Source organism: Pollicipes pollicipes, unplaced genomic scaffold (genome assembly GCF_011947565.3).
Source record: "Pollicipes pollicipes isolate AB1234 unplaced genomic scaffold, Ppol_2.1 Scaffold_4295;HRSCAF=5057_pilon_pilon_pilon, whole genome shotgun sequence".
Taxonomy (NCBI): Eukaryota; Metazoa; Arthropoda; class Thecostraca; order Pollicipedomorpha; family Pollicipedidae; genus Pollicipes; species Pollicipes pollicipes.
Genome location: NW_023596461.1, coordinates 10,565,316 through 10,581,321, shown reverse-complemented (window position 1 = coordinate 10,581,321; position 16,006 = coordinate 10,565,316). Strand labels below are relative to the sequence as shown.

The 16,006-nt window shown below is 52.7% G+C and overlaps 1 protein-coding gene across 1 annotated transcript; it reads right to left on the bottom strand.

Annotated features, from left to right (window-relative positions):
* Positions 1-1,124: 1,124 nt before the first annotated feature.
* Positions 1,125-15,572, bottom strand: LOC119096699 (integrin beta-7-like). The gene is made up of 6 exons (XM_037219593.1): positions 15,508-15,572; positions 13,365-13,456; positions 11,860-12,040; positions 5,477-5,596; positions 4,859-5,072; positions 1,125-1,128 (listed from the first exon to the last, which is right to left on the bottom strand). Exons 1-6 carry the CDS (start codon positions 15,563-15,565, stop codon positions 1,125-1,127), a joined length of 669 nt encoding a protein of 222 aa, XP_037075488.1. The 5' UTR covers positions 15,566-15,572.
* Between the last annotated feature and the right edge of the window lie 434 nt (positions 15,573-16,006).

The window sequence follows — 16,006 nt, the reverse complement described above, 5'->3', positions numbered from 1 at the left end:
GATCTGCGCCGTGTACGTCGCCTTGACTGGATTTCCGGTCCGAGGCCGTCTGCCGAGCCTGGATGACTGCGTCCCCGGCACACGCTGACTGTTGGACAGCGCGGTCGACGATACCCTCGCAGAGCTGGGCGCCTGCCTTCCGGCCGGCGGGAACGCGCTCCGAGCTCCGAGCGGGCGCGGTCACCTCGGAACGCCAGCGATGACGTCGCGGATTGTCTCTGGGAGCTGCGGCCTCGACGCGACACGGTGGCGCACGATACGATTCGCATCATAGCATGGAATGTTATGACTTCTGATGATAAGAATGGATGACATGAGTACAAGATAAAAGTGAATGATAAGATTTCCGCATTTTCCCAATGATTCAAGATGAAACTTTGGCGCACGACACAGACCACATTGCGCAGGTGTATACGCGCCCTCGGCCGACCCCCGCGCCGCCTCCGACCGTTCAAGTGACCGTCGTGGTCACGTGGCACTTCGCTGTCATTGTCAAGGAGCGCTGAAGTGTTTCCATCCGGTGGGCTCGCGCAGTTGTTTCAAAGAAAGACTTCACACCATGCTCTGTCCTGCCAGACTGAACAGTCCGTCGCTGGAATACAAAGGCCATATGCCCTGCCCAGTCCGATGGAACAGTCCGTTGCTGGAGGTAGAAAGACGACATAACCATGCCCTGCCCGGCCCGATGGAACAGTCCGTTGCTGGAGTAGAAAGAACGACATACCATGCCCTGCCCAGCCAGATGGAACAGTCCGTTGCTGGTGTATAGACGACATACCATACCCTGCCCAGCCCGATGGAAACAGTCCGTTGCTGGAGCTAGAAGTAGAAGACGACATACCATGGCCCTGTCCCAGTCCCCAGATGGAACAGTCCGTTGCTGGAGTAGAAAAACGACATACCATGACCCTGCCCAGCCCGATGGAACAGTCCGTGCTGGAGTAGAATAGACGACATACCAATGCCTGCCCAGCCAGATGGACACAGTCCGTTGCTGGAGTAGATCAGCAGCTTGCGCGCACTCTTGTTCCAGCCTACGGATGTCGGAGCAGCTGACCGGCCTGGGACGAGCGCATCCAGGCCGCCCTCCGGGTCGTCCACGTTGGCTGACACCCTGGCGGCGCTCACCTGTGGACCAGTGCCAGGTCCGGTCACGAACAAACTTCAAGCCAGCCGTTGTGCGATGACAGTTTGAGGGAAACCCAAGGCTAGGATTGAACCACGGACGCAGCGCACAATTCACGGCCAGGAAGTGGTAATTATTTTTGCTGGATTGAGCTAGTCTCGATTAGCATGTAGTTTGGAAGTCAGTCCTGAGTCATATTTTCTGTTGGAAATAGCCTGAGGGCCAGTCACTGTACACGGGATATACTGGCTAAACAACGATAAAGCAACTGACATCGATACAGGTATTCAAATATTTCAAGTCACCCGGATATTGATGATGCTTAACAAACCATCACGCAGATACATATGTTTATATGTACATTGTGTGTGTGGTGTGTGTGTGTGTGTGTGGTGTGTGGGTTGTGTTGTGTGTGGTGTGTGTGTGTGTGTGTGTGGTGTGTGTGTGTGTGTGTTGTGTGGTTTGTGTGTGTGTGTGTGTGTGTGTGTGGTGTGGTGTGTGTGTGTGTGTGTGTGTGTGTGTGTGTGTGTGTGTGTGTGTGTGTGTGTGTGTGTGTGTGTGTGTGTGTGTGTGTGTGTGTGTGTGTGTGTGTGTGTGTGGTGGTGTATGGGTGTGGTGTGTGGGTGTGTCCTACGCAGATAATTCGCAGACTCAACCATCTTTTTCCCCTGTTTTGCCATTTTGAGGCCAAAAGATCAGGCAACAAATTGCACTGAAGTACATCTGTGAGTCGTGCAAAATTCGTTATTATCATTGGAAGACCAAAAGTGTATGATCACTGATCAAGAAGCAACACTGAATTAAGTCCTGTCGAAAGTTAAACTCGACGGCATAGGCATCGACAAGGACAAAAAGCATCGTTTAAAAAAATAGCTGAATTGTCAAAGAATAAAACATGAATTGAAGTGGCATGGAAATGATGACAGTAACTCACCAAATGGCAAACATACGATAAAGACATGTATTGGAACTGAAGATGACTAAAATGATAACATGCTTACATGTACCTTGCCAGGGATGAGGATCTAAACAGAAGACGACAGAATGGCAAAACATCCTAAGTCCCAATGATGAAACTGAAAATGGACCAAATGGGCCACCCAACCTGCTGTTTTGCCGATGAATGATGGAGGAAGCTGACTAATTAAAAACACGGTTGGCTGGTATGGCAGTGAAGAGCATCGAAACGTGCTCATTCGCAACAGACCGGCTACCATAGTTGTCAATTTCGGGGCACAATTACATTTCCATCTCTTAATAACGCACGATCACCACCGTGGAGGACTCGGAAGTCATCGACCGGCTAGGAATAGACTAGCGTGAGCGGCAGCGTGCGTGAATCCACTCAAACGTGACCGCCGAGAGCACTTGCGGGGCTGCAGGCTACCCGTGTTTCCGACTCAGGCGTCCACGTGCCTGCGCCGGCACGAGGTTCCCATGCCGGCCGACACCAGACCTGTACTCGACGCTGCTGCACGTTCGTCGCAGTGATCTGACTCAAGGAAATTGGAGGTCGAGTCACCGCACCAGCAATGTTCATCTGGGGTGGTAGCCGTTTTCACGAAAGCTTTGTATGCTGAAAAACTTTTTAAATTTGTTTGGGGGGAGGGTGGGGTTAAGTATTACCAAACACTTTGACCAGGAAATAATCGTTTTCGAGCAATTTCCCTGACATTCAATAGCCAAAACACGTTTATCGAACTCAGATTTACAAACCGTTGCTTCTTCGGCTTATGCCTTACGTCCACACAAATTACACGATAATGGTAGGTCCGATAACGATGTGGATTGGTCGACTGCGTTGTACAAGGGCCGCGCCATTATTTTTGACATTGGTGTCGTGTGCAGCAAGACGGACTAGATGTTCATTTTAGTCAATGTTCGTTTATCGTGAGCCATGTCAAGGTCAGTAGTTTCTACAAGTACTGCACACCTACCGACAGGGAGGCAGCCAGGATAAAGTAATTTTACGGAAGGGCTGAAAAGAGGCGTGGATGGAGTCATTGTTCGGACTACCGTATCGTCTGGCGTGTTAGTTACACACAGCGCCTCGGCCGGTTAACTCTCCGGTCGCCGTCAGCTGTTATGGAGTCCTGAGAAGGACTGGGAGGAACTTGGCCATGTATGCATCACAACCCGAATTCTCTGCTTGGAAATTTCTGGAAACTATCGTCTTCTTTAATTGCGAGGCCAGTGCTCTATAAACTCAGCCGGCCAAAATGCCAATCTTTCAGTGTTAGGACTTGATGCCATTTATCTGGATATTTGGTGATTTATCCGCAGAACTGGGAATTATCTTGAGCTGAGGTCTATACTTGGCTTACTAATGGCGTTATTAGTCAATGTCATGCGTGCTGTCTCCTTGGTCTTCCCGACATTTTCCAGTGATGCTCTCAGTCGATGATGCTTACTCCATCACATGCTGGTACGCGATAGCCGTCTGACCAAGCATGCCCTGCCACGCCAGACATCAGAGTCTCACCCCGGATGATTGTGTTCCTGCAGCCTGACCGACAGACCACCTCTGACTTGTTAAACTAGACTCTTTGTTTGACTTCACAACCGACGTCAAATACAACTGGGAGTCTCTCTCTCTCTCCATACTCTGTACTTCGCTCAAGCATTTACACAGCCCATTTCAATTTTTGCCCGGCTGAGAGTGGATCTCAGGGGTTTGACAGACCACGGAATCCATAAATAATTGTTATCAGAAGGTCAAAGGATTCCACCGGGAAACGGCCTGGAGTCGATGTATGCATGTCGATGGCCTTTATATGGAAATCCTGTTTCGAACCGTCGCACAACGGAACGACTTTCCATGTGCCGATTGCATGAAATACTCACTGGCAAAGCTTATACCTTGAAAGGTGCCAAAAGGTACCCTACCACAAGCCACAATTTATTTACGTTTTTCTGCTCGGTTCGGGAGAATAACAAGCATAACCGTGGACCACTTGTGTGCCAGATGTGCGAAGAAACCATGTCACCATCCGTGACGATGGAATGACCTTAACGCCCAGCAGACACACTGCCGCTGCTGTGTTGGTAACACGGCGGTGTGAAGGACGGGACCATGTCACGAAGCTATTACCGATGATGTTCCCGCATTCGTGGGCTACGCGGTACACTCACTGACTAAATATGAGCTGAGGCTATTATCGCGTAGCTTGTAAACTCGCTGCTGTGAACATCAACTGATGCTAGCAGCGTGCAGCTTGTACACTCACTGCCGTACACATGAAGTAAGGCTAGTAGTAGCTTATACACCCACTGCTGTGAATATGAGCTGAGGCTATTAGCGCGTAGCTTGTACACACGCTGCTGTGAACATGAACTGAGGCTAGCAGGCTAGCAGCGTGCAGCTTGTACACTCACTGTTGTGAACATGAACTGAGGCTAGTAGCGTGCAGCTTGTAAACTCATTGGCTGTGAACATGAACTGAGGCTATTAGCGTGCAGCTTGTACACTCACTGCTGTGAACATGAACTGAGGCTAGAAGCGTGCGGCTTGTACACTCACTGCTGCGAACACGAACTGAGGCTAGTAGCGTGCAGCTTATAAACTCTCTGGCTGAGAACATGAACTGAGGCTACTGGCACATAGCTTTTAAACTCACTTCTGCGAGCATGAGCTGAGGCTATTAGCGTACAGCTTGTGATGCTCTGACCTTGCCTGTGAAACTGAGTGCGTCAGCGGTGCAATCGCTCGGGGCAGTGCTCTCGACGACTGACCCTGCGCCGTGAAGCGATACAACGTCATTGGTGAGGTTGAGGTGATTCCTGAAGCCGTACGCCGCCACACATTCGCGGCCGTAGATGGCGCAGGGGTTCTGCAGGTCCTGCGGCACCTGGGACACGTACGGCATCACCGGCTTGTCCACGAAGCTGCCGAACCCGACGCGGAAGTTTTTGGTGAGGCTACGTAGCGTGATGGCCATGTCCTTGCCTGAAAGGGAGTGGGAAGGGGGGTGATGAAGGCATAGTTAAGCTCTTTATTGTCACGATACTGTGACTATACATAGAAGCCGATAGATACCGCAAGAAATACTTTAGCTCCCCACCCTCCTCCTCCTCCTTATACCCACACATACTTGAAAAAGTCCTGCCCACTTTCTCCTTGACCTTGAATATATTGACCATGGTCACGATTTTCTTACACAGCATAGTTTCTTTTAGTATACACCCCCCGTGAGCTTAGTAACTCTTAATCTTATGCTCCCAGAGACAGTAGGGAAGGACGTGATCCCCTTCCAGGGCGAGTAATTTCGCCTGACCCTGCCAGTGCGCGGGCTAAACCGCGCCGTTGACCAGAAGTTGTGCATACAAGTATTGCCATCGCGTATTCCTCACCCAGGGTCTCCAGCTTGTCTTTGTCGTCCCACTGGGAGTAAGTAAGGTCCATGAGGTAGTACAGATCCAGAGGGTAGTCTTCTGCTTGCCGAAACCTCACCTCGAATTCATACTGCTCATCTGTCGAGGAAAGCCGAGCTCAGTAAACACTAGAGGTACTGGCTAAGCGCTGTGGGTACTCCGGGGCGACCGGCCGATCTGGCTAAACGCTGTAGGCATTCCGGGGCGACCGGCCGATCTGGCTAAACGCTGTGGGCACTCCGGGGTGACCGGCCGATCTGGCTAAACGCTGGGGGCACTCCGGGGCGACCGAAAAGATGAACGTTATCATCTGCATGCGACCCAAACGTACATACGTGTTCTGTACGAGGGAACAGCACGAGCAACATCGGCAGGTAAACGTAGGATGACAGTGCAATTCCTCCGTGATTATTTCCGTCGTGGCATTTCTTCTATCCCATGCCAGCACGTCGTTCAGATCAGGCATGCGCATCCCTGGGAAGGGGGGAGGGCACAGGGGAGGTGTCCCCCCCTCGTTAGGTTCCGAATGCCCCCCTAGACCTACGATTAAGGGCCGGAAAGACCGACTGGAGGTCGCATTCAGGGACCCGGCCCACGGACCGAGCACTTCAGTATCATTCAGGGAGCCCTTCCGTGCCGATCAGGTGCCCCTTAGTCGATAAGAGCCTAGCTGTTGGTCAGACACCACCAATGGCTCACAGACGGCTCCGTGTCGGCATGGGCCTGAGAGGCCTATACCCCCAAGCAGAGGACAGAGCAGGAGCCAACAATTTAAATTGTTCGGGGCACCAATGCCTGACAGGGGCCCCGTAGTGGCTAAGAGAGGGCCCTGTGTTGGCGAGGGGCTCAAGTCTGGCAGGGGGCAGTGTTCGAGGGGCCCAAAGCGCATAGAGGGCCCCATAGGGACCGATGATCAAAGGGCCCGATTGAAAGGCTTATGGGCACGAAGTGCTGGACGTGCCTTATTCAGGGGCTCCAGCCTGCAGGGATGGACCCTCAATGACAGTCAGAGGGCCTTTTTGCGCCGCGATCGGGGAAATCCTGAGTGGACATGGGCCCCATACATCGGCCAGACACAACCAGCACCGCACAGTCAGCTCCGTGTCTACATGAGCCTGAGAGCCAACTTCCTAATCAGCTACAAAGCCGGGGCCAGCGATTTCCACTGGTCGGAGCCTCTGTATCTGTCAGGGGCCCCAGCAATGCCTAAAGAAGGGTCCTGTGGTTGCAGGGCTCGCAAGCCGACCAAGGGCAGTGTTCGATGAGGCATGAAGAGGGGCCCGGGCGGCACAGCAGAACCGACGATCAAGGGCTCGGTTGGAGGACATAAGGGCCCGAAGGACTGGCCGTAGGTGCACGTGAAGAATCGCGGCCGATAGGCCATGATCTAAAATATCAGCAGAGGTCAGCTTGTGTCGTTTGAGGACTCCTAAGCCAGTGCAGGTTTCTCGGTCGGCCAGAGACCTCCAAGCAACGAACAATTGGCTCCATGTAAGTCTGAGCCCTGGGGACTCATTTCCCAAGCGGGAGCAAGGCCCGGGCCACGACTTGCATCAGTCTGGGTCCCTGAAACAATGGTTGGGACCTCTGTATCGGTCAGGAGCCACAATGCCTAACAGAAGGTCACGTGTGGGGGTAGTGACCCCCGAAGTCGGTCACAGGCTGTGTTTGAGGAGGTCCGAAGAGGGGAAGTGGACCCATCAGGACCAAATATTGTAAGGCTGAAGGAATCCGAAGGCTGCCTGTGGGTCACATTTAGTACCCTGGCCGTAGCTGCGGCCGCGATTTTCTCAAATGCAGTAAAGAGGGTCTATTGTACCGATTGGCAATCTCTGAGACAGAGTTTCCTCTATTTCGGTCAATAATCACCAACACCGAGCATTCGGCTCCGTGTCGGTTCTGAGCTCTTGGGGCCCGTTTCCCAAGCAGGGACAAGCGGCCGGGCCAGCAGGCGACTTGCATTAATCGTGGGGACTCTGCAACGATGCGGCACTCCTGCCACCGGTCTGGGGCCCAGTGCTTAATAGCGTGTTCTATGTCAGCAAGGGATCCCGAGTGGTTAGCGGAACATTTGCTTAACGTGGGACGGGGACGGGACCTCGAATGAGAACAGGACATTTTGCGTTGGTCGGGGGCCCCTCTGACAATGAAAGCAAATATTATACTTAATAAAAGTCTTCTCATTGAGGCAATAAGAGTCCTGAGCCAATCAGAGCCACCAATGGCGAACGGCGGGCTCTGCAGCCCATTTCCAGCATGGCCAAGTCGAACAGGAGTCTATACGCCAATTATGGGACCACCTGCGGCGACAAGAATATTGTTGCGTTAAGGGGGTCGCTGCGTCGATCTGGGACCAAGTGCGCGAGTCAGAAGGCCTTCCGTGTCAGGAAGGGACCATGTGACATGATGTATCCCTCTAAGGGCCTCCGGATGAACCAGGGTGATCCGCCCAGTGTCGCCAGAATGACAGCCGGATGACACCCCGCGGTGGAATGGAATGGCCCTTCGGGCTTCTGACTGGGCTAGGTCGAGATGAGTTAGAAACGAACATGGTCATCCCATGCTTACCTGAGAACGTTCATTATTTTGCAAAATCGATAAGTGAAACGTATTATATCAAAAGGTTTGAGCCTGCGCGCCCGAAATCTCCGGAGGCAAGGACAGCAGCGTTCTGGGTTGCAGTTTCCGTAAGACTGAACGGCTGTTTTGTCCCATTGCAAGTAGCACGTCGCGCCCCGCGCGGAGAACGACCCGTCGTGAAATGATGTTTCCGAATGTCTTTCAACATTAATGCGCACCGTTTAAAGACAAGATTGGGCGCATCTTTTTCACAACGTTGAGAATATCCTGTGGACAGATGAAACTTATCCACCACCAGATTCTAACCAGCACCACTTAGTGGTACTGTAAATGCAATCTGTTTCTAACATCAATCTAAACGTAGCACTGGTGAATTATAATCCCAGACTACATCAACTAAAAGCATCCCGTCATTAACAAATAGGCCATATCTGGTAACTTTTGGGGCCTTTGCACTATCAGCAGGCCCTTTGTCAAACCTGTGTCCCCCCCCCCCCCCCTCCCCTTTGCTAGGTTCTGGCTGCGCGACTGGCTAAGACCGGTCCCACAGCAGAACTTCTAACGAAATTGCTGCTAACGACTCAACTTCCCCCGATATGGCTTCTAATGCGAATACTTGTGATACGTGATGTACCACAACGCATCCTGAGAAGCGTGAGCATCGAACAGTTTGTCGTCAAGCCCGCCCACCTTCACCCGACACTAACACTACCGGACTTGATCGTCACCAACGCGACCGGTCTCCGGGACTCAGCCGAGGTTCTCCTCGGGCCTGTGGCGGACCACCAACCGGTGCTGCTCCGCGCTCCCGTCCCCAGAGAGCGCCAGCGGTCAGTTACCACCGCCGTGCGACCGTGGAGACGCGTCGACTAGGACGCGTACAACCTGAGTCTGCTGCTCACCGATTGAGGGCCACTCTACACCACCAGGCACCGCCGATGACATGGTGACTGCATTTATGGACATGTGGAATGCCGCAGTGAGGCTCACTGTCCGACCATCATCGTGACGTCATGTCGGCGTGACGTGACGTCATGTCCATGCCTGCGTAGAGATACCGAAGTCTCCGCGGCTGTGTGGGAAGCGCGAGCGCGTCCGCGAGACCTGGGAGCGCTGCCGTACCACAGAGGCGCGCCGCGTGTACCAGTGGTGCCGTGACAGAGTGAAGGGACTGTCACACTCGCGCGACGCTCCTTCCCGTGCAGCGGTCCACCAACAGGGCGGCGATGCTTCTGGAGCCGCCTCATGCAGTTCGGACTGCAGCCATTGAGAGGACGCGACATGCCCGATTACAACATGGGCATCCGGGCGGACAAACTCAATGCCCTCTTCGCCGCCGTTGGCCCCTGCATCGCTGCGGAGGCGGCGGCGATGCATGGCAACGCGAGTGCACCCTCGGCTTGGACGTGTCCGTACCGTGCCTGGGCCTCGGCGCTCTCCTTGCATTCAGTCACCTACCGAAGCTCTCTGTAGCCATCGGGAAGATGAGCGCGTCGAGGGCTGTCGGTGCCAGTGACGTACCACTCTATGCAGTGAAAAGGTGTTTCCCTGTAATCGGCGCTGATCTCCTACATCTGACCAACTTGTCATCACATTGCGCACCTTTCCGTACGCCTGAAAGATCGCGTGCGTCACACCGGTGTTCAAGTCGGGCGATCGACCAGACCTGAACAGCTTTCGGTCCATTTCTATCCCCTCTACACTCTTGAAAATTACCGAGGCCGTTTGCTCGCAGCTCACTTTTTACTTTCTCGACAGTCTTGTACTGACGTCATCGCAATATGCTTTCCGTCCACGTCACTCGGCGGAGGACGCCCTGCTCGACGCCGCCGGGTGAATGGCAAGGGCTGTTGGCAACGGCCATGTCGCGTTGATTATGACGTGGTTCGCCTTAGCAACACCTTTGACGGCATTGGTGACGACGTCCTCCTTAGCGAGCTGGAATGGTACGGACGGTCCTCGGAATGGCTCCGGAAATCTTCATCAACGGTCTATCCAGCTTCCTATCCCGCGGCCGCCTACCATCCTGTGCTGATGACACCCAGCTCCTTGACCCCGCTAGCCCCGATGCCGTCGGCCTGTCCAACCTGAAAGCCCGTGCCGAAGAGTCCATTCAGTGCCTACAAAACTGGTTTCAGTCAAAAAGCCTTAAAATGAGCCCCAAAAAGACAGCCTTCATGCTGATCGGTACCAAATCCTGCATCGCAAGGCCCGGGAACTTCTACATCACCATCTCTGGCACAGGCATTCATTCGTCCTCTTTAGTGAAGGTATTTGATGTATTTCCCGACCACCACCTCATCTTGGAACCGCACGTCTCCTCTCTCGTTCGGCACTGTAATGCGATTATTGTATGCCTAACCAAAATTCGACACCGCTTCACTCCTGGAGTTCTGAAGCCCCTTGTCTAAACTCACGTCTTCTCCCATATCCTCCACTGCCTGTCCACTGCAGTGGCCGAGCACCACCCAGACAGGGTGCGAAGGGTGATACACTTTGCAGCCAAGCTAATGAGTGTTGTCCGCCACAGCGATCACATCTCACCCGTTCTGGAAGCACTCGGCTGGCGTACCGTCCCGGATCATGAACATCACCGGGATTGCCCGAGTTTGTACAGGGCACTGCACGTCCCCGAATCCCCACGTGCACTGTCGTCCGAATCCCATCCGTGCACGACAGCGCACTGATGGTTTTGCATAAGTGGTAATGTCGAGCATACGGTTTGGCGTTAGATGGCTTGCCGCGCATAAATAATGCCGTGTAGAAGGCTTTGCTCTAGCAGTTGTGACACCTGGAGGTTTACAAGTTACGAGTGCTTGTTTTGGGAGGAGCGTCGCGTAGAAGTTTTGGTAAGAAGTTTCGTCGCATAGAAGAAACTCAGCACATATTTTTTTGTGATAAAAGTTTTGCCGCATAGAAGTTTGTGTAATGAAAGTACTTGCACAATAAGGACTGTCGTGTAGGAGTTGTGTCGCGGAAGTTGCGTAGGCAGCCGATTTGTGTTAGAAGCATTGTCGGCACACTGCTCAGACCCGTCTCCGCAAGGACGAAGACGGCACCATGTCACGTGACCGATGAAGGGGTGGGGCCGCCGCATCACGTGACCGATGAGGGGAATGGGGTGGGGCACCGCGCTACGTTACCGACGAAGGGTCACGTGTAGATATGTAGGTCTGCATGTATGTCTGCTAGAATAGGCGTCACCTCACATGACCGATGAAGGAGGTGGGACGCCACTATGGCTTGAGGGCTTCAGTTTGCCGCAGTGCCGGGAGAAGGAGTGGGCAGATAGAGGAACGTTTCCGGCGGCAGTTGTGCTACCAAGTTTACTTTTCGGTGCTCGAAAGCCTTCGTTTCCGCGTTTGCGGAAGCATTCTTTTCAGGCGACGGAAATTGGACCGGGTTCTTACTTCATGTTCTAATATCGTCTTCGTTCGGTGACTTTTCATTGTATGCGCTCTATCCGCAAAGCCGGTGGGGTGTTACACAAGCCGTTCTTGTCTCGGCCAAGACAGGACCTATTTCTTGTGCTGCACACGGTAACTCTCGCTAGTCACGAGAGACCTACAGGACATTGTCACAAGCACGCAGCGAGGTACCTCACAAGGCGCAGAAGGGTGTTCAAAACGCAGGCATGGACCTGAAACCCAGTGGTGGACCTTGTATTCTACAGAGCCTTTGTGGGCGGGATCCAGTCCGGCATCCTGCACTTCATTTGCAGGATCCGCGCATGAGCGCCGAACGCTCAGAGGGGTATGCCGCGGGCACAGCCGTGTACTCACGAGGGCGAAGCCGTACCCGCAGGTGCCGCGGCGCCAGCTGCGCCGGCTGCTGGGAGGGGGACTGGTCCGAGGGCTCTCCGTCGTCGACGATCTCGGCCTCCGAGCTGGGTGACACGATGTCGTCGGCGGCGCAGAGGCGCGACATCACCGCCAGCTGGCTGCACCGGCTGTAGCCGAACGCCTGTCGAGGCCGACGTCCGCGCCGTCATCCGGCGACGCGGCGGCACAGGCGCGCCCGTGACACCGACGGTAGAACGGCACCACACAGCGGGCAGCGGGAAAGCATGCAAAGGGAGCGGGGCTGACCGGTGGAGTCGTGATGTGGGCAGCGCCTGCAGTGAGTGACCCGGATCACGGTACCGGTACCCTGGTACGGTACCCAGGTACCAGGTGTTTTGTAAGCAAACCGAGCGGAGACATCCCTGGCCAGCTCCACGCCTGAGCCTTAACACGCGCCCCGGGTGGCCGATTGAAGACCCTTGCTCTGGTGGGGTCAATTTGACCCCCTAAGATCTCAAAAACAGCAGAGCTAGGTACACCGAGTTCACAGGGTGTACTGGCATCTATGTGAGCTCATTTGTGTTAAGACTTGAGGCGCCCAGGTCGTGGCCTTTGGACTAAGAAAGGTCAAACCAAATCGTGACATTCTGGTTAAGTAAGATCAAACAAGGTCATGATCTTTGAATTAAGTGAGATCAAATTAGGCCAAACACCCTGATTGTTGTCCAACGTGACCCTTCTCATGAAGACCCAAGACCTTCTCATGCAACTGCCTTGAACCAAGATTCCTGTCCAAGGAAAGTGGCTCTGGGTTTATTTAAGGTCAGTGACCTCTTTACCCTCAGAAGGCCATGGTGCCGAAAATTCTAGGAGGCTGCTTTCATTTTTTCATTTTAGTAAGCGTCAGGAATTGCGCTTGACGATATGTTCTTAAAAACAAAATGTTGAACCGAGTCATTTTAAGTCAATGCGCTACTCTGACCTTTAAGAAGTCCTTGGAAGAGGCCTGATGCAGTCCCTGTCATTGCTGATTTCGAACTTATCATAAGAAACTTTGTCATGCAGCAAACTCCCGAGTAAAAAAGCAGGCTAATATGGACCTCGGCCTGACCATCATACCAGGCCCTAGGTTGATGAAATTTACTCACTCCCTGATTTAGTTGTTTTATTGTGTAATAAACCATCTCACGAATGTATGGTTTTTGACACTCCGCTAACGCGCCAGATTAAACCGTTCCGTCGAAATTGCCTCCACTCACAGTCACGGCCTGACTTTGATCTGCCAAGGTTGGCGGCCTTACAAAGTTAATTTTTATACCAAAAGATCCGATTTCCAATTTTCTTCAACTATGCAAAACTTGGCTCGACTTCAGTGCACCGTTCGGAAACTATTCTGTAAAAGCCTTCGTGGATCAAACTGACCCCCACCCGGCACGTGTTAAGCGTTGAGCCTGGGTGACATGTGACATCCGGCGGCGAGCCGGGCGCAGGGTCACGTGACTGACCGGCGAGCGGCACCAGGCGCATCTGTAGTGAGCCGTCAGGCAGGCGCCGCAGCTGGTCTGACCCTCGCAGCTGGCGGCAGGATCAGCAGCACCTGTGAGCAAGGACGGGTCTCTGAAAACGGATGAGTGGCCCGGACTTGACCTGAGATAACCTTGACCTCAAGCTTACATTATGGGTTTTAGTGACGTAATATTCGGGTCCTTTGGTTAATAGCACTGAGACCACGCCGACTGTTCTAAACAAAATTTCGGGTTGACTTAAAGTTAACTTGACCTCAAATTGCTTCCAGACCTCTGTGTACTGAAAACGATTATTTCATAAGCGTTGACATCCTGATACTTTTTAAGATAATAACTGCGGCGCGCAGTGATGTGGTAAATGCTTCTTTAAGCGAAAACAAAGCGCCTATCTCACACGTATCTGACATGTGGCGTTCGAGAACGAGATCACTTCAGTGAAGCGACAATATAAGAAGTCATACTTGCTGGTGAGATGTGGGAGTGTTTTCAAACTTAGGAGGTCTCTATTTTCTGCCATCCGCCAAACTGTTCGTGACGCCCTTAACAGATCTTGGGACTCGATTAGAATCAACTTCAGAGGGCGGGGACATCTTGAGGGCATCTGTATGGCATTTCTAGGTGCGTTATAGGCTTGACTTGACCTGTTTTGGCCTTTTTTCTAGAAGCGTTACATTATGTTTGCAAAAAGGCATCAGGATGAAAACGTTCTGTTGTCTGTGCAATTTGTAACAAATGAAATATTCCACTGACTACGCGGAACCACAAGTTAATAATTACTGCCTGTAAAGACAACAGGGGCAGATTTATATCCTCGCATGTTTGATGTTGTTTGACTATTTAATATTTGTAGTGTCCAGATTACGAGCTATCTGAGGCTGGCCCGTTCTGCAGACTTCATTACAAACTAACTTATAACACTGTCTCACATCCAAACTTTCCATATTGTGCACAAGCTTTCTGCCGCCGATTTTCCCATCTATGGACAATCGTACAATGCCATCCGCTGTCAGTCAAGAGCACGCGCTAAAAAAAATAACGCGCTCTGATGGGTGACGGGTAGCCGTTATTGAAGCACGAAAGTCGTGTAACATTATCATGTCCAGAAATATAAGCACATTAGGGGCTTATGTAGATGCATAAATGCTACACATAAAATACGTCCACCAATGCCTCTTCATTATTTCCCATCCATTTCCCATCCTATCCACCCACGCAAATCATGTCAATTATCGCCGTGGTTGGCCGCATCGCAGCACGCAATCATAACCACATGTTTAAACTATATTTCATAAAGTTTATTCATACACAGTTATTAAAAGTCATATCGGCCATTCGCTATATTGCAAAATGCAATCCTAAAAGCTTGACGGAACTATCACACGATCAGGGGCGGATCTAGCCTGGAGTTGTTTTTTTGGAGGGGGAGGGCAACCGTTGGTCGCCAGCTGGCTGGTGTGGGATCAGAGGTCCAGTGCACTTATCAAGCACGATGTTTGCGCGAGTATGACTAAGCCGCGTCAACATGCGCTTTTTATGTTCAAATCGCTGCCAAACTTTTCATCATAAAGTTTTCCGAACGGAAAGAAATGTTTGATACCGCACCATCAAACAGACGGTAAGTACACGAAACTTTTATGAAGTTCTGGGAATGTTTTGGGGTGGCGGGCCAAAACATACTCTCAGAGTTTTTTGGGGGGCCATGGCTCCGTGCCTCCCCCCCAGGATCCACCTATGCACACGGTGCATTCCTAGAGGAGCATCTAGAGTACCGTTTGGTGATGTCTTACAGGAACCATGCGATCGCGGCGAGAGTACTTTCCATGACAACATTTGGTCGTTCAGGATACCCTTTCGTCTTGGACGCACTGAAACTCTGTAATTGCAAGGTTAGCTTCGTCCTCGCCTCCACGAAGAATTTCGACATGAAGAGAGGTTGCATTGGCTGCTTTACGTGTTCGATGGCCTCAGGCCAGCGCGCGCTTGTCACATAACTCCCCAGAGTTCATTAAAATTAGCGCCAGGTGTCCAATCGGCCTGGATGGTTACAGTGAGGACCTCCTCAGTAGACCTGACATTGGTTTAGAATAGCTTGGTGTTGACGTGCGATTGTTCGCCCACCTACCGTACGCCAGGAGTGTCAGCACGGCCCAGAGAACCGCCACTATCCGGTGCAGAGCCATGAACGCGGCACATTCCGACCCAAAGGCTGGACAAAGGCGAGAAACAAGGACGACCACGGCAGGCACAACACGTGCAGACCACTGGCCCGTCCCCTCGCTCTCGTATCAGATTGAGGCTCGGCTGATAACGGAAACTTCCGGTCCGTCAGGGGTTTTCAACGCGTATAGATGTCGCCCTGCGTTAAAGAGGCCGGGAGTCATCGCGCGGGAGTTGGGCGTGGCGGTCCGCCGGCGTGACTCAGACTGTGGCTCGATGGGAACGCTCGACCGTGGGGAGCACCGTGAGGACCGTTCTCCCGTCCGACCTGTGGCGAGAGGCGACAGCCGCAGCGACCGGCCTCAGCTCGGCACGGCCACCGCCCGCTGAAGCGTCCGCACAGACCAACAACAGGCGCGTAACCTCCACCGCTGCCGCGCCCTACACCATCAGCGACGGTGCCA